Raw genomic sequence first — 18521 nt, 5'->3', positions numbered from 1 at the left:
GCAGGTTAATTAGAGGTGGCTGTTGCTATCCACACAATATATTTATACCATCATTTTGGATTATACATCTATTACGCAGCTGCTTGGTGAAATTTTTGTTTAAATTAGATTCCATCCAATCAAATTAATTATAAAGCAAGTACATTACGTTTATTATGTGATTGGTCACTTTTCTTGAACTATACACGATAAGTGTATTGCGTTTTTCATATAATTGATCAGGTTTGGCCAAACTGAGTCCAAGCTAGAATTTGCCACCTTCATGATATTTGTTTGCTCATTCGATAAGAATTGATCACTTACAATAAGATAAATTACGAATACGAATTTCTCTGTCGTCTATGTTGATAGAATATCCCTATAAACGACTTACAAAATCGAGAGTATGTTTTATTGAAACCAAAATTATTTGAATTTTATATTAAAAAGATACACACAATTGGTTATCTATTGAAATAAAATAAAGAATAATATTAATTTTGCTACTTAAAAGCTTTTGAAAATTAACAATCTTAATAGAGAACAAGTTTTAGGGGTTTCAACTGAAGCAAGCATGGTGTTTTTATTGAAGTAAATGTTAAAACTCATAATTAATAACAACTGTAACTTTTAACACAATTAAGCATTTAATTCTACAAAAGTTGTTAACACCAAGATTATTTCACATATGAAGCAAAGATTTGATGAGGAAAAATCGTGCCCAACAAATAGGTTGATTAATCAATAAACAATGATATATTTAAAAGAAAAGAAGGAAAGATCACGCTAGAGAACTTTAGGATGACAATGAGCCAATTATTTTGAATATTACATCTATTTACTTTAATTTGATCAACAGTTTGGACGACCTTAATTTATGGTTTAATAAAGATACTAATTATTTTATATTTGTTTTGTTTATTGAACTCTTCTGTTGCATTTGTGGTTGTAAGAATGGCTGGTACATGAATTTTTCAGCTCGAAAACGATGTGGGTGATTTTTTAAAGTTCAGTGATACATACTTTTAATAATTACTAAATTATCAATAATAATATAAAACAACCTCAGATAGCCATAAATTTAATCAAACTACTTCATGTGTGCACAGAATTTTATTCACTCAGTGACGCCCAATAATCATATTTTTTTGACCAATTGTTCCTTGATGAACAAGGCAATCAACTATTATTTGGTCATTGGGGAGCAATCTAAACCAGTAGAAAATTAGGGGATTAGGTAGAATTCAAGAAAAATTAACACTAATCCACAAGTAAAGCTCAAGAACATAGCAAGTGTCACTCACTCATCCATCCCACTCTGTCAAGATGTTGGCAATTTACATGGATCTCCAGTGTATGACATCATTGCAACAAATAGAAAAACCAAAACAGCAACAGACAAAGACATTAGCCTCTCTGCCCTCCTGGCCCTGCAAACAACTATGATCCAGAAAGAGCAAGAACCAAACATTACTTAATGTAGCTAGCTGGAAACAGTGAACTATAGGAATTTTATGCATAAAGGTGTCCACCAAATAACTCACAGTAGAGATATATGAAATCAAAACCAATTCGACGTGTGCTCATGATACAAATGGGTACTACATTGTGCGATGGAAATGTAAAGTTTAGTTATAATCTACTTCCAGAGCTTCCTCAAAGACATATTTTTCTCGGTTTCCTTCTTCATGACCTTGGCAACAGCCATCTCAAAGTCCTCCTGAGTAACATGAACTCTCCTCTCTCTCAGAGCAAACATTCCAGCTTCAGTGCACACGGCCTGCCAAGAAAACCATAAATTCAATGTGTGTTTTATGGTAATGGCTTATAACCTATTTCTTTCTTTCAGGAAAAAGAACGAAACTGCAGGGAGAAACACAGGCAGACTGTTCTTAGTCTTCTAGTTCAAATTCCGAATACTAATATATAAGAGATCCCGATGGACTATGCAACCAAATAATGATTAAATTAAATTAGTGCTTTTATCATGGAATTATGTAAGAGTATAATCTGAATATTTTAATCAAATTCTCAAGAACTCAGCAAACAAACGATAGATACGGTTACTCAGTTTAACCATCCAAATTGAGTCAAGTAATTTAAAATCCATAACACACATAGAAAAGTTAAACATCTCCACCTTTCCTCCAAGGAAAATAACTAAAGCATATGATATTTCAATCAAGACTAATATTCGTGACCAGTGCCAGAATGTGTTAAATACATTATATACATTAAAGAACTTCTAGGTCGTTCATTGGCAGAAAAAGGTTCATCAAGCTTCCACAACATAATGATTTTTAATTGGTTAGGTCACCAAAAACTCCAACATACCTTAAGTTCTGCACCAGATGCACCATTCATCTTCTCAGCAATCTTTTTCAGATCAATCCCTCGCATTAAATTCATTTTCCTTGAGTGTATCTTCAAGATGTCAAACCGAGACTGAAATTTTTTTTGACACAATTAGCTACTTGGAAGAGGGAGTAGCACTGCCAAGACCAACCAAATTATACTGGAAGATGAAAATTATCAAGTAACAACGCCAAGGGTTTGTGAAGATTTTGGCAGCAATGACACTAATAAATATTTTAGAGCAGCAAGTCAAATCGAGAGAATGTATTATAAACAAGATTCATAAAAAGTATTGCCAAGCATGAACAGCTAACCTCTTCATTGGGATTTGGGAACTCAATTTTCCTATCAATTCTTCCAGGCCTAAGAAGAGCTTGGTCTAGAATATCAATTCTATTAGTAGCCATCAATACCTGTGTAGAGTAGTGGTAAAAAACAAAATCAGCATTTCAAATTTCCAAACACAGGACTCTATCATAAGTTTACTGGTTCCTCAAGCAGAACCAGGAAAGCAAGAGGTTAGGTATAAAATTGGTAACCCATACACACTTTTATCTTATTAGACGCTTCAAAACCATCAAGCTGATTGAGAAGCTCCAGCATAGTTCGCTGAACTTCACTATCCCCATTTCCACTTCCAGATTCCATACGAGCGGATCCAATGCTATCAATTTCATCCATGAAGATGATGGATGGAGCATGCTCTCTGTTAAAAAGAGCATCAGTAAGTGAATGGCAGAAAACACATTCTCGATCAGTTGTACCTAAATACTCAAAGAAACTCACCTGGCCATGACAAAAAGTTCTCTCACCATCCTAGAGCCTTCTCCAATATACTTCTGAACTAATTCAGAACCCGAAACTCGGATAAAAGTGCAGTCAGTATGGTGAGCAACCGCCCTTGCAAGCAAAGTTTTCCCGGTTCCAGGAGGACCATACAGCAAAACACCCTTGAGCAATTTGATAAGTATGTAAAAAGATTAGAAGCACTTCCACAAGTTCAAGAAATAACTGTTACCAAATTGACAGTATTACCTTAGGTTGAGCTATTCCAAGACTTTCAAATAATTCAGGATGTTTGATTGGAAGTTCAATCACCTATAATACAAGAAAGCAGGGAAATGAATGATAGATTTTGTGGGGAAGAAACAGTCTGAGATTACAGGAATGATATAAAATTCAAAAGTATCTAAATTTAAAATTAACCAGTTCTCTATGGAAAAGACATACTTTGCATAGAAGTTTACAGCTATGCACACATTTGACAGCATACCCAGACTTTATATCTGTTAATGCCATTTTAACTTAATAGAGTGCGCATTTTGCATCCTCTCTCTTAACAAGCTCATTCAGTCAGAGAGCCTTTTCTAATACTCCAACCATCCTGCAAAGAATATCCATATTCCATTTTTCTCTGTCCCATAATATTTGCCATCTACTATAGAAATAGGGGTTCACTTAGATGTGGTTTTACCACCCTTCTACTTAAACTCAAAAAGATTGAATTAAATAATTCTTTCCATAGCAACATCGTCTTACTTAAATCAATTAGTTTTCTGCATGGATAGAAGCCAACAAAAACAAATGAAATAAATCCTGATGTACAATGCAATGCAATCATATTGTTTTCTTTTTGGGACCAGCTATAACTTTCACACATGATCCATGTTTTATGGAGTTCATTCCGTACTTCAGTCTTTCTTCAACAAAGTAAAAGTTCATAGATTAAGTCATTTTGTATGGGAAGTTTCAATTAAGAGCAATATAGGAGAAAGCGACATAGTTTACTTAATTCCTGTAAAAGTCAAAACAGTACATCTGTTGTGGAAAGGAGGAAGTACTAAAGATAGCAAAACTTGAATGTTACTTTAAGAGAGCTGGTAACCTCCTTATACTATAACTCTGTTTCAGCCTTCGATGCCAACCTAATGAATTCCATTACCTTAGAAGAAATAACTGCATCATTTTTAATCCACTTCTTCCTCAGAAATGTATTAAAGCTAATGATGACATACCAGCTCAACTTCATAACAGAGAAGACTAATTAGATGTCCTACTGAAATTTCATAGGAAGACTTCATGTTATCTATGTCATCTATTTGGAGATCATGAAAAATAAGTGGCAGTAACCATAAGGAGAATAAATAGCAAATGTGGAACAATTGCAACTGAGAAAATGAAGGATCCTTCGAATAATTCTCTGTAAGGTAGAATTGGAAAGAGAAGAATAAAAAAATATGTTCGGAATGTGTAGGAATTAAGAAACATAACAAACAGCACATATTGCCAGATTATCCATACAAATAATACAAAATAATTCAAAGCTGCAAGAAACATAGAAATTCGAATATATATACCTCCTTTATCTCTTTAATTTGCTGGTCAAGACCACCAATCATGTCATAAGTAGAGTCTGGAACTTTTTCAACTTTCATAAGGTTCACCAGTGGATCAACTTTACTAGGTAGGATCAAGTGGAGCACATAGCTATCATTACGCAAAGCAACCCTTGTTGAAGGTGTAATCTTAGTGATGTCAATACTCTTGTCAATGTCAACTACATATTTTCCCTCAGGATGGACCTAAGCAAAAGATGACAGAAAACATCATTACTAAAATGTCCATAGAGCTGAAAAATAAAATCTTTTAAAAAAAAAAAAAAAGGCATTATCTTCAAAGAATTTGTTACACTGTTGCCACCAAACTTATCAGAACCTGATGCAGGGAGAAAATCCAACAGCTGAAACAAATTGCTTCCATTCTTGATATCCTCTCTGATTATAAAGAGACTTACCAAAATCCATTGTCCTCTTCCCTACCTTTTCAATTCAAAGTTATGAACTTAACTAAAATCTCGCACGACGGGCTATTAGCTCAGTGGTAGAGCGCGCTTATTACGGTTTAGTGGATGAATTTTAAGCCCAACCCCATCCACCACCCAAAAAGAAAGAACAAGAAAAGAAGAAGGGGGAGAGGAAGTTTCTATAAACACAGTTCCCTGCTCTCCTTCTTGGAAAAATACCTTTCAAACCACTTGTGGTATGCAGATCCATGAAGCAGATACTCACAGATGATTTTGTTCACTTTTTAAATTGGCTATCGCAGTGATGTGGAATGATATCAGGAGTTTCTGTAATGGTCTCCGCCTTGAGAAAACTTACCTTTTGAACCACTTCTTAAGTTATCCAGATTCATGACAAAAGTTCTCCTAGATCATCAAAAGTGATTGGATATTCTAACCACATGGAATGATGAATATCACTGTTTTCTCATCAAAAAGAAAAGCAAAAGTAAGGACAATGGCAAAACCTAACCAAATTAAGAATGAAACAAACATGAACCACTCCATTTCTACTCTTATTTGATTGCTACATACAATGTTAGGATGGCACAAAGGAGGAAGGAAAGAGAGTAATAGACAACACGGGCAATTCAGCCACAAAGATAAGAAATGCTGTTAACAGCAGAAATGTCAACTAACCTTGACGAGGACCTTTGATTTTCCCATAACTTTGACAACTTCACCAACATAAGATCCAGGCTCCTGAAGAAGCTGCAACTCTTCCTTCAGTGATCGCACTGCCATTAGGGAAACAAATATTTCATTGGGGGCATTTTGCACCAAGACAAACTTCTTGTGCTTAACCATCAGTTTTTTAAGCTAAAGCTTATATCCATCTTTGCCAAGCTATTTTTATATTGATTGCATCCACAAAAACATCCATATATAGAAAATTATGCGGAAGAGAGGAGTTGCCTAATGACTAACATGCATATAAAACACGGAGATATGGAAAAATCCAGTCACAGTGACCCTACACATGAAAAAAAGCTTTTGTAAGTCAACAAAAGACCTCAAATTCCAGTAGGAAATGACTTTCTATTCAGTAATGTGTTATACTCTAGCTTGTTTTCAAATTTCCCTCATCAATCGAATAAAACTAGGCAATCCACCAATAAGATAACACTGTTGAAACATCTCCATTCACATTGATAAGGATGAACCACTTATTTTCTGTATCCACACAAAACATAATACACAATATGCAGTAAAACTCTTCACATTAACACCAAAAAAGCCCCAGGGTAACCCGAAAGTCTCATTGCTTAATGGAAAGAGGACCTCGACCTTCCAGGGGGAGATGAGTCCCTGTATCATTTATGGAAATAATCTTTCATAATTCTAAACCCCCCTTGCATACCCCGCCACAAAATTTTCTTGCCAGACCACAAATCAAATTCCTAAAATGTTCCCCGAGCGCAAACTCAGCAATATAGAGTCTCCGAAAACAAAAGATCTTACTGGCCTCCTCTACAAACTAAGTAAAATCGGTAAGGAAAATCAAAGCAACACCGACTACCCCATTTAGGCGAGGGAGTGTGAAATTGCTTCCCAATACCTAGGGTTTAAGAAGCGGCAACAATTAAAGCACACATCATCAATTGAATCCCTAAGTGAGAGGGGAGGAACCTCGGGCATTGAGGTCGTTGCGCTGTGCTTCTAGGCGCTGGAGATCGTGGACTTTCTGACGGACCAATAGCTGCATATCCTGTATCCGCTGCTGATAGTATTGCCGGAGCCCTTCGCCACCGCCAGCCCCGGCGCCTTGCTGCGGCTGCTGCTTTGATTCATCCGCCTGTCGGGTTTCTATCGCTGCCGTCGCCATTCTATGTGATACGTTGAGCAGATCAGAGAATAAGTTGGTTTCCTCTCGGCCAAGTTATATTCTGTGCAATGTTTCTGTTTTGCGCTCTCTATTCATAAATAATACCCCTCCGCCTATTTGCCCTTTTTTATTTTTTTATTTGTTTCTTTTCTTTTGTGATAATCCATCCAATTTTGTACCTATTTTCATTTCTAATTTTCAATTTTTAAAATAATAATTCAAATAAAAATACTATTCTTATTGAAAATATGTTAATTTGACAAAAATCAGTCTTTTATTCTCAATCTATTTATCTCATATCAAATATAGACCATCGATTTATTTATTAGACCTTGACTATTGATATATATATATATATTTATATAAATAAGATCCAATAGTTTATGATTAAGGATATAGCAATCATTTTATAGCTAAAAATAGAGCAAAATTCCACTCAAAGCGCGTGCAAACACCACTAGATAAAAAGGGTATTTTACACATTTTCTAAATATTGAGGGTGGTAAATTACTGTTTTATTTTTCACAGGGGGCTAATTACCTATTTTTTATATCATAGGTAGGTAAATTGTAATTTGCCCTTTATTTATATAACAACTATCGATTTGATTAATAGTATTTTAGATTTATCAATATTTTATACATCATAGTTCAAAAAATTAAACAATTTACAGTGTTTTACAAAATGAAATTATCAAAACAAATCACAATGATATGCTATGAGGGATTTAAGATCTTTCCATTTATATCCAATCAATTTGAATACAGTGAATGGTATCTTATATGAAAATATATTATCTATTTGAAGAAAAATGTATTATAGTGTACAAGAATCAAACAATAAGCAATGAAAATAAGTAGGCTAATAATTGATATGCAAATAAAGAAAGAGATGCGTATGTGAAAGGTACCACCAACGATTAAAAGGAAACGAGTGATAAAGGTGGATTTGAGCCGCAATCCACCATTATCTGCCCTAGCCAACTAGCTCTAATTGACTGAATAAGTAAAGTTGTACGCCACGTTATTTATATTTTATAAGAGCGAGAATCAAAACTGTCATATTAGTAGAAAAATCGCCTATTTAAGAGGAAATTTGTTACTTGTGGCCTCTCACTATCCGAAATTATAATAAGAGTGGTCGTATTCTGTTGATATGCCATTAAATTGATGTATCATGCAAAATAGTAAGTGATGTTGACGTGTTAGTTAAAAGTGATGTTGACGTGTTACTTGGTTTTGGCAACAGTTTTTTGTTGGATTTTAAATGATATTATGATATTTGAATTTTGTTCTTTTTTTTAACACACACATAAAAAAAAGAAAGTGAGAATTTTCAAAGTTGTTTGTAAATCTAAAAAGAAAAAGAGCGGAAAATGGATGAATGGAATCCCTATAAATAAAGGGATTTAGGCATAAGGTGGTTGCACTTGCGCCTAGCCCTGTCAGTCCATTTTTGTACCTATGGAGTTTTTTCTTTCTTAGATTTTTCTCTTTTTCCCCCTCCCTAGTTCTACTCAAATTTCACGATTAAATTTTGATCAATCTAGGGTTAGGAGGTGCGGATCCGCGCAGAACTGCAAGCGATCAATATCGAAAGACTAGGGTTTCCGACCTGTGTTCATTGCCGCCAATACATAGTTATAAACATCTAAGCATACTTTGTTTCTTTCCTATCATCTTGATCTGTAGAGATTTTGTTGTTTTTAGCCTGTAATTCTAATTCATATACCAAAAAGCAGAAAAAAAAAGTTTTGGTTGATCTTAGAAATCACTTTTTTCCTTTTTTATCAGGCAATTGGCCGTATTTTTTGGGATTCAATTGTCGAGTTTTAAGGTTTGATTTGGTTCCTTGAATCTGGAAATTGAGATCGGGGACTTGGGTTCTTTTGGTTTTGGTTTTGATAGTGCGTTTTTTCTCCGTTTTGTCTTTTTTGAAAGAAAAATCTCTTTGGGCTATATTTAGGACAGTTCAATAATGGATAAGAAGAAGGTTGTAGCTCCGTTGGTTTGCCATGGGCATTCACGTCCGGTTGTCGACTTGTACTACAGTCCGATAACACCTGATGGTTTCTTCCTTGTTAGTGCTAGCAAGGGTAGGCTTTACATATTTAGCTGAAGCATGTTTGTTCAATGATTGTGTGTGTGTTTTCTTTAACCCGAATGGACTTGATGAATTTATTTTCTGGTTTCCGGCATTTTGATTAAGCTTTAGGTTTGCATGAATTATTCACTAAATTCTTATATCTTGATACTTATTGATAATGGTGCGTATAACGTGTTTTTCTGTTTAGAAATGTAATTAGTGACTAGACTAGTTTGTTTCAGTTAAGTTGATTGCATTTATCACCAGGGAAGAAGATACCACTAGCCTGGCAGCCTTTGATAACGTTGAGAATCTGAATACTGCATTTTAATGCAATAGAGATCTTGGGTGAAGTATAAGGCACCTAGTTTAATGTAAAAAAGGTATAAGCATTCGGAAGAACTGTTTTGGAACTTGAAAAAGAAAGTCATATCAAGTGGAGCATGTGCAGATGCTTTGCCTTTCCATTTTGATTGGAAGGGGCGGAGTTTAGACCAAAACAACGATGGAAGGTGCTTTAGTCTGAGTATTATGTATTTTGTTCTGAGGATGCTCAACTTTTGCTCAAGAGTCTCTTGTTGAGTATCTTCAAATGTTAGTACTGTAAAGTATTGTGGCTTGGAAGCAGTCTTGCTATATCTCTGTGTCCTATATTGCAAAGTTATTGTTGGTCTCCTATTTAAAACCTGTAATTCATGAAGAAATTAACAACATTGCTGAATACATCACTGTACTTCTTGTAAATGTGGTCTGATTTATTAATTGCCTTTGGTGCAGTTATACCTTGTATTATCCATTTTTACCTGAATGCCTAAGCGGTATGTTTCTTGATTTTGTTGAAAGATGATGTTTAGCACAATATCTAGTTAGTTATCATGCATCAAATGGAGACATAGTTTGGTTAGATGCAATCTCATCCAAGCAGATCTTTCTTTGCTTTTATGCTATGATCATGTACACAAATCAATTATATTAAGACAGCTTGTCAATATAAAAAAAATTTGTTGCTAAGCTGTCATATTTGATGGTACCTCTTTCAATTTTTGGGTAATTTGACTGTATCTCATTATCATTTAGTTCCCTGTATTAACTAGTTTGTATTTCCATGCTGATATTGGAGTTGTGTTGTTTAGATAAAACAAGGGTGCAGTAAGCCATGATTTCTCCAAATTGGGGTGAAAATCAACATGTTATCTATGGAAATTTGTACAGTAAATGTTGCTTTCGCTCAGTATTTATGGATATTGGGTTTCCTTTCCTCAGATTCCACACCAATGTTGAGAAATGGAGAGACTGGAGATTGGATTGGAACCTTTCAAGGGCATAAAGGTGCAGTGTGGAGTTGTTGCCTGGATAAACATGCTTTACGTGCTGCCTCTGCGTCAGCTGACTTTTCTGCGTATGTCATCAAATTCATAGCATTTCTTCTGACTAGAGAATCAAATTTCAGAATGTTTTGCATTGTCTTATTTGGATTAATATTTAACTCTTAACAAATAGCAATTGTAGAGTCAACTGCATATTCGGAAGTTTGTTTGCCAACCTAATTTGGCTGTTCTCCAATTTTGATTGGCTGCAGGAAGTTATGGGATGCATTAACTGGGGATGTGTTGCATTCTTTTGAGCACAAGCACATTGTTCGTGCTTGTGCCTTCTCGGAGGTATTATTTGACAATATATGCTCGCTTCAAATATGTAATGAATTCCTATTTGGTTTTTATGGTGATATTCTTGACAACTTTTACATTGCTGTCTATACCTTTCATCTCTGCAATACTGGATCAACATTACACTTCTCCTTGTAGGCTTTGGTTTGCTTTGCAAACAATATATAAAGTTTGATATTGCGCTTACTAACTTGGCATATTAAGTAGCGAATCTTTATTTTTAAACTTGAGCTGGAGAAACTTTTTCTCCTTGAGTTGGGAAGTTTGCCGCTTAATTTCAGTTTGCTACTTTTGGATTATATTGGTTGAAGATGTTGATGCATAGTGATTTCTGATTGTTGATTGGCGTTTATTACTAATATTAATTGTCTTCAATTTTGTACTATGCAAACTTTGATATAGCTCGACTTATCCATACTCTTTTACAGGTAATGAGGTAGTCCATTGTAAATGTGATGTGTCTTTTATTGAGTCACTGGTACTTAGCTGGACAGGCTCGTGCTATTTGGATAGGACCCACTTTGCCTCGTGCTGACGCATTCAGTCCTTCTAATTCAGAGTGATCTACGAGCAAATTTTTTTTCTCTCACATACTGAAAGATGTTTTTAGTACCTTTCACAGTTCTCCTCGAGATGTTTCGAGTTGGTGATGAATGCGTATCAAATATAGCCATTGGATCCAATACATACATACTCTTGTTTGCCTTGATAACATAGGGTTGAAATGGTTATTATGATATCACAATTGTGATGATTGAAGTTTTCCCATCAATGTCAGGATACGCACCTGCTCCTAACTGGAGGGATGGAAAAAGTTCTTCGCATATTTGATTTGAACCGTCCTGATGCACCTCCTAGGGAAATTGAAAAATCTCCTGGTTCAGTCAGAACTCTTGCTTGGCTCCATAGTGATCAAACAATTTTAGGTTCCTGTACTGATATGGGCGGGGTAAGGTATGTGGATAAAATGGGACAATGGTGTTATTGGTTCCCAAAATTATTATTTGAGAATTCCTATAAACTATAAAAATTTACTCACATCAGAATTTAATTGATCCTCAATTTGTTTCCTTCTCTTATCTATGGTTGGAATAGGTTTTTAGACCTGCTTCATCTTGGCAGATTATTTGGATTAAATATTATAACGAATCAAATTAATGTACTGGTTTATGGTTGATGGCCCTAGATTATGGGATGTGAGAACCGGCACGATTGTTCGAACACTTGAGACAAAGTCTTCTGTAACAAGTGCCGAAGTCAGTCAAGACGGCCGCTATATCACAACTGCAGATGGGTCAACCGTTAAGTTTTGGGATGCAAATCAGTATGTTGCTCCTTTTTTCATTCAATATCTTTGTCAATGTCTCGGAATCTCCACTTCTGTGATTAAGTGCATAGGCAAACTTGTTAGATTGGAGTTCCAAGAGCTTAACGTCTGAACTTTCTTTTTACAGCTTTGGTTTGGTAAAGAGATACGATATGCCCTGCATTATGGAATCGGCTTCTTTGGAGCCAAAGTTTGGTAATAAGTTCATTGCTGGAGGAGAAGACATGTGGATACATGTCTTTGATTTTCACACTGGAGCAGAAATTGGTAAGTTTGTGTTTCTCCAATAGTCAAGTTCTTTTTTTACATTGGAGAGTTTCTTTGTTCATTTCTGCAGTCGTTGTGGATGTTTCTTTTACTTCCTTTCTCAACCCCCTCACCCCCACCCCACTGCCAGTGGATATTTTGCGATTCTTTAGTTTATCTTTGGACGGCCTCGCATTTATCCTACTTGCGCTAATTGCAGCTGTAATCAGCTTCTGCTCTTAAATCACCATTGGTACTATTGTTTGTCTGTGGCTGATTCTCACACATTTATTTCTATGGCTTTCCTTTTGCTTTAATGTATCATTACACGCAATTCCTTTTTTCATTTTGGGGTTTGTTTTTTGACCTTTTGTTGGATCATTGTATAGGGTGCAACAAGGGACACCATGGTCCAGTACACTGTGTGCGTTTCTCACCTGGAGGTGAATCTTACGCCTCTGGTTCTGAAGATGGAACTATTAGAATATGGCAAACTGGTCCGGAGCAAGACAGTTGTGCTGCCAATGGACCCTCTCAGAATATTAAGGATGTGGTAAACGAGGTAACTAACCAGATGCGGAATGTGCTTATTGCAGAAGAAGAGAAAACTGGCGCTGAATGAAAAAGTCAACAGAGACTGACTAGGTTATGTCTTGTGTTTGTTAGAGTTTTGCCTGGCTGCTTGTAATGTTGCCGTAAATGTTCAGGGACTTTATCTTTGAAATAAAAGTAAGTTTTTATCATTTGCTCTTGTCCTGTCCTTGATCCTGGGTTTCAAATATATTTTTGTCTTATGTGGGATTCTGGTGGTCGTCAACAAAATGATTTTCCAGTTGAAGCTAATTTTCATTCAATGAGCGCTTTGTTTCAATTCAGCATGAATGAATTGGGTGGATTGTCCTCTTGAACATGAAAAATTTTATTTTCGGTAAATTTTGAGAGAATTCGTTGGGTACTTGCAAAAAACATAGAAGAGGATAGTATTGATGAAATAATCAACCACATTGATAAACGCCTCATTGGAGCTTGCTTATGCCCTTAGACAACAAGCCTTCACCACAACCACCACCTAAAAGGAAAAAACACTATTATAATTCAAAACCGACACACCCAAAAGGAGAGCGAGCTTTTTGCTTGGGGCTCTTCCTCCTTCGGGAATTTACAAGAAAAGATGGGACGGGGATTTAATAGAGAGGCCAGCCAGCCAGGCCAATAAATAAGAACGAACTAGCCTAATATTATAAAACATGATGATGAAGCTCTCCCTATTGTTTCTACAATTCTGGTTTTAATAAAACCCTATTTATGAACGGTGATATAGCTGCAAGCAACGCCTTGGGACATTCCTCGTGTGGAAGATGGCCACAACCAGATATTGCAACCATTCTCTGCACATACAAGATGTATTATGTTATTAGAGGATAGAAAAACATAATTTCTCTCTTAACCTAAAAATGTTGGTATAAGATGAAACCACAAATACTCAATGTTATAGTATATGTCCTGTTAACAAGAACTACAACTATATATGCTTCTAAAGATTTCATTTTGTTTCAAACATCCATGTTCTATATCTTCAGAGTCCCATGTTCTCAATGTTGACATACTAAAAGAGCCTTTGGGCTGACCCCTGTCTAAAGATAAATGAATCAGAGAATAAAGCATCATCAAGTCCGTGAGTGAGAAGCAAGGAACTTACTGAATTTACAAGTTTAGAAGCCAAAGTTTGGACAGACTTCAAAGGGACAAGGACATCTTCAGCCCCTGCTACGACTAAAACTGGTAATGTTTCAACAGCTTTCAGAATCAATGCTGCGCCATGTGGAGGTAGGACAGTTTCATATGAAAGTTTGCCAATTTCATGAAGTGCCTCATCCCAACCTTCTACATGTAATGGGGCCTGACATAATTCAATGCAGGAAAACATAAAAAATGCGGAACATTTAAGGATTTACCAACTATATGACAAGCGTACATCCCATATGGAGAAAGCTATTTTTGAAATAAATGGTCAATAACAAATATTAATCAAGATAATTTATGCTTGTTTTCTTTGTCTTAATAGTTTACCCAGAAACAGTAATAGAGAACCTAAAAATTTTAACAACCAATATCTAAGTTCCAACTCCAAAGTGGAGAACTTTTAAATGTGGTCATTTCCCATGCAGGGAATGGGGTGACAGGTAAAATTGGTAATTACACCCAGTTTGCTGAATTCTGGACTAGAATACATCCATATGATCACTAGAATCTTAGGAGGAAAATTACAAAGAATAATGCCAGCAACAATTAAAGACAGTAAGAATAACTACCAAATCCTTCTAATTGTTTTCGTTAGTGGATCTAACACTCCAGAAACAAATGTACTTGAGTAGATACTCATGCATGTGGTTCGTGCAAAAACACTTACAAGCAAACAGAAACACCAAAGATTTTTATATGAACCAGCTGCTGAACAATATATACAGTGATATTTCACCAAAAAGTCGATACATCACATGAATCGCACATCAAACACAGAGAGCTATCATAAAATCATTGTTGGTCGTTGGCAGAGAGAGACTACCAAATTATTAGATGCATTAAATAGTACCTTGTATAGGCTTAAGACTTCGGTTGTTAGTTTGGTGGCATCATACCAAGCTCGCCGATTCACCACTTGAGTAACTTCCGTCCGAAGAAGAGGACGAACCAAGTGCTTTTTGCCTAAGGAAGTGCGTAAAAGTATTCTAGCGAAGGCTGGAACCAATTCTCTTGACAAGCTTACGTTTAGTAATATGACTCCCTTTATTTCAAGCTGAGGAACATGCCATATAGAGTTGATCCTCAAGTCAGTGACAATGTCTCAAGTATTTTGATCGGGAAAGTAGCACATACTTTCACAACAGTATTATGAATGATAAGAAATACTATTTTATTTCAAAATTAAGAACTCTAGTTCATACATGCATTTATAGGGACATTTTCAAGAATCACAGTTATTTGAATAATATAGATCAGTTTCTAGACTTCCTCTAAATGATCCAGCTAAGTATATATAGAAGTTTTTGTGGCTAGAGCACTGATAGCTAATCCTCTGCAAATTGCTCTTACACTAGAACTTATCCTCGTATGGAAAAGCTAAAACTATAAGATAGACAAAGATATATTCTTCGATACAATATTGGGCATTACAAAGTAGCATTTCAGGTTTCAAATTTTCAACAAATGGAATGCATGTGATATACCCATTCAGAGCAATTAATTAAGTCTACACCAATAGTAGACTTACATTCACAGGATTTATGGATGACTGAAGTTTCTGAACAGCTTTCAGGGCAAGCAGTCCTCCATCATCGTGGCCCACAAGCACAATCGAGGAAAACTTCATCTCCAAGCAAAATGAAAGAAGTAGGTCCACCTGAGAATTTAAAATTGTGTTAGATGCTGACACAGAGGCTCCATAAAAAATAATAACACAACGAGAATGGGGCCACATTCCAAAGTGTAAGAGGTGCATAATGTAGTGAATCTCGATAATCTTCCTTACTAGTGGATTCAGGATCACAAAAAACAAATAGGTGATCTCATCCGCAAATTTGCAGAAGACATCAACAATTCTTTTATCTCAGTTCATCATAACCACATTTGAACTACCTTTTGCATATATCATCTTTTCCTCTTGAATTTGCAATGCATCAGAGCAGAATGAACAGCATGCATAAATTAGATCAATCACCTGATTGTCAAGCTTGTAGGGATTAGGTAATTGATTTTCCTCCCAATCCTTCTGCCGTGGCCTTGACGTCAAACCCCATCCCGGCCGGTCAAAAGCAGCAACTGCACAACCTGTTTGCCTAGCCAGATCGCTCATTACCTTTCTCCATGAGAAGACACCCCCCCCAAAGCCGTGGACTAAAATAATTCCAAATTGTTCAGTAGCTCCATCAATCTGGTCCATTAGATATCCCATTTTGCTAACTTCATCTTCCTCACAAGTTTCATTTAAGCTCAAAATGGGCATATCTTCAGATATTGGAGATGCCGGTGAACTGGCCAAGAGGGGAGTAAAGAGAGGAGTGCTGCTGCTGCTGTATAATTGGTTACTGATGCTCCTGTGAATACTATATTGGGTTTTCAGAGGAATGCTTAATGATGGCCGATCAAAAAGTGTAGAGGACAAGGTGCGCAAAGGTGATCCCGGCATGCTTAGCTTGTAATGAATTGTTAGCCCTTGACAAGAAAAGAACAAGCTGTCTATGTCGGCAAGTAAACTAATTGGAAGTTCCCCAACGTCATGGGCTAAACCTGGTGCTTTTTTCCTGGTTTCACTATCACTGCGGAAAGATTTGCCTGCAGATGGAGTTGGTGATCGTGGAACCTTCTGGAAACCAGAGAAGACCATTTTGCCAGAAAGAACCTGATAATCAGGTTAGAAGATTAGCTAAAACCTTAGGTGAAGCAAACATGATTAAACATGAGATTGAACTTCCATTGACTACCATCCAGATTGACCTAATAAATTCTTCTAAGACAAAATATAAACAAAAAATACAGCATAACATATATATGCAAATGGATTAAAGCTGAAGATATTAGAAATTTCATGAACTTACAGATTCTGGGTCAACACGGTGCAAAATGAGCTTCCTCCTTGCTTTGCAACTTGTTCGATAGGCCACAACAATGTGGCCAAGAGCAAAGACAACAGATGAGAGAAACAAGACAGGCATTCCCCAGGATTTCTTCAGATGGAGCCTCTTCCTTGAAAGAGAAATTGAAGCTTCAGCCTCGAGTTGAGAATTAACAGTGAAGACACAAGCCTTGATTGAAAGAAGAAGTATTGAAACGAAGGAACAGAATGTTACACTTCCTACATAGGACCCGTGCGATAGGGCTGCGCCATCGCACATTATATATACACCTGTTTGCATTCGCAAATACATAACAACCAGATTAACTTTCAATAAAACAACAAGTCCTCAAAACTTCAGCTTTTTTCCATAGTTATAGATGCGAAATACTCTACAAATTCACATATTTCAGGGAGTCATATTTGTTTTAGAAAGATCACTTAGAAGTGATATATTAATTTTATATTAAATCCTGATAAGGTTTATCTAAAAAGCAAAAAACGTATATTCGTGGCTTTAACCCAGCAGCAAATGAAAAACAGGAGCATAATATCTTGAAATAATAATGCACAAAAATGAAATGAAATAAAATGAAAGAAAGATTAGACGCCAAGAATGAAATCAATTTTTCATGTTTTTGTGATTTTTATCTCAACTAAAGAAACTAACCTCTTATACAAAAGATTTTCATAACATCAAGAGTCAGCATCCACACTCTATTATCCGATTTAAGAGCGTAAAATTACACTACTGGGCGGCTACACAAGAGCATCAAAATCTAATCTACTGCATTAGCCGTATCAGTCACTTATTCTATTAAAAAAAAGAAAAAAAGGAATAAAACGAAAAGAATGAAAAAATAATTCTATATAGAAATATCACAGGGAGCAGAGAACATACAGGTAATGATGAGAGATCTGACGATGGAAACAAGAGGAATATCCATAAGCGAGCTCTTGAAAGCATATCTCTCCACATGCTCTCGGAAACTGTAACATTTAACGCACGTAAAGCTAGGAATTAGCAAGCAAGGCAAAACGGCGTCCGCAATTGCCACCACCACCGGCAAAGACACCACCACCAGCGACGACACCATAGCCACCATGAAATATACCGTCCTCACACTCCTCCGCACCTTCTCCCACCACCACCCACCCTTGACCACCATTTTTCGCCAGAAACCAACTCCAAAATCGAATACCTTATTCCCAGAAAAACAAAAACAACAAACAAACTCAAGTAGGACCAATGGAAATGCGAGATCGGTAAGCAACCAAAACACTAGCAGCACAACAACAATAACAGGCAACCGAACGACTCGGCTCCGCAACCCCCATCCCCGGACGCCACGTCGACCGGCGGCGATCCCCCGTTACCACCAAACACGACGCCGTCGCTATAGGGTTTAATCAATTCATTCAATTCCTCCGATCCCCTGTTTATCAAAAAAAGGAAAACCCTGAGAAGGAGAGAGAATGAATCTCCTCTCGCCGTAGTCTTTATTCCCTCTCTCTCTCTCTCTATTCTGTTGCGATGTGTGAGAGAGAAAGACAGAGCCAGTGCGTGTTGCTTTCATCGAATC

The 18521-nt window shown here is 36.4% G+C and overlaps 3 protein-coding genes across 5 annotated transcripts; 1 reads left to right on the top strand and 2 right to left on the bottom strand.

Annotated features, from left to right (window-relative positions):
• On the bottom strand, positions 1267-7086 carry LOC105164208 (26S protease regulatory subunit 8 homolog A). The gene is made up of 9 exons (XM_011082821.2): positions 6806-7086; positions 5816-5913; positions 4692-4916; positions 3370-3432; positions 3121-3284; positions 2884-3040; positions 2649-2747; positions 2314-2424; positions 1267-1759 (listed from the first exon to the last, which is right to left on the bottom strand). The coding sequence occupies exons 1-9, from the start codon at positions 6999-7001 to the stop codon at positions 1619-1621; spliced, it is 1254 nt and encodes a 417-aa protein (XP_011081123.1). The 5' UTR covers positions 7002-7086; the 3' UTR covers positions 1267-1618.
• LOC105164200 (serine-threonine kinase receptor-associated protein-like) lies at positions 8411-13069 on the top strand. The gene is made up of 7 exons (XM_011082809.2): positions 8411-9096; positions 10350-10485; positions 10666-10747; positions 11532-11707; positions 11940-12077; positions 12208-12347; positions 12716-13069. The coding sequence occupies exons 1-7, from the start codon at positions 8979-8981 to the stop codon at positions 12946-12948; spliced, it is 1023 nt and encodes a 340-aa protein (XP_011081111.1). The 5' UTR covers positions 8411-8978; the 3' UTR covers positions 12949-13069.
• On the bottom strand, positions 13310-18521 carry LOC105164189. Of its 3 annotated transcripts, XM_020693728.1 has the most exons (8): positions 17840-17899; positions 17174-17229; positions 16922-17069; positions 16045-16725; positions 15598-15726; positions 14920-15123; positions 14026-14226; positions 13310-13714 (listed from the first exon to the last, which is right to left on the bottom strand). In XM_020693728.1, the coding sequence occupies exons 3-8, from the start codon at positions 17036-17038 to the stop codon at positions 13601-13603; spliced, it is 1446 nt and encodes a 481-aa protein (XP_020549387.1). In that variant the 5' UTR covers positions 17039-17069; positions 17174-17229; positions 17840-17899; the 3' UTR covers positions 13310-13600. The 3 variants fall into 3 exon arrangements, with proteins under 3 accessions (XP_020549387.1, XP_011081100.1, XP_020549372.1); XM_011082798.2 differs by having other exon boundaries at positions 16922-17229; positions 17840-18521; XM_020693713.1 differs by lacking the exon at positions 17174-17229 and having other exon boundaries at positions 17840-18473.

Source organism: Sesamum indicum, linkage group LG1 (genome assembly GCF_000512975.1).
Source record: "Sesamum indicum cultivar Zhongzhi No. 13 linkage group LG1, S_indicum_v1.0, whole genome shotgun sequence".
Lineage (NCBI taxonomy): Eukaryota > Viridiplantae > Streptophyta > Magnoliopsida > Lamiales > Pedaliaceae > Sesamum > Sesamum indicum.
Note: the sequence above shows the minus strand (reverse complement) of the source record. Positions and strands in the feature narration are given on the sequence as shown.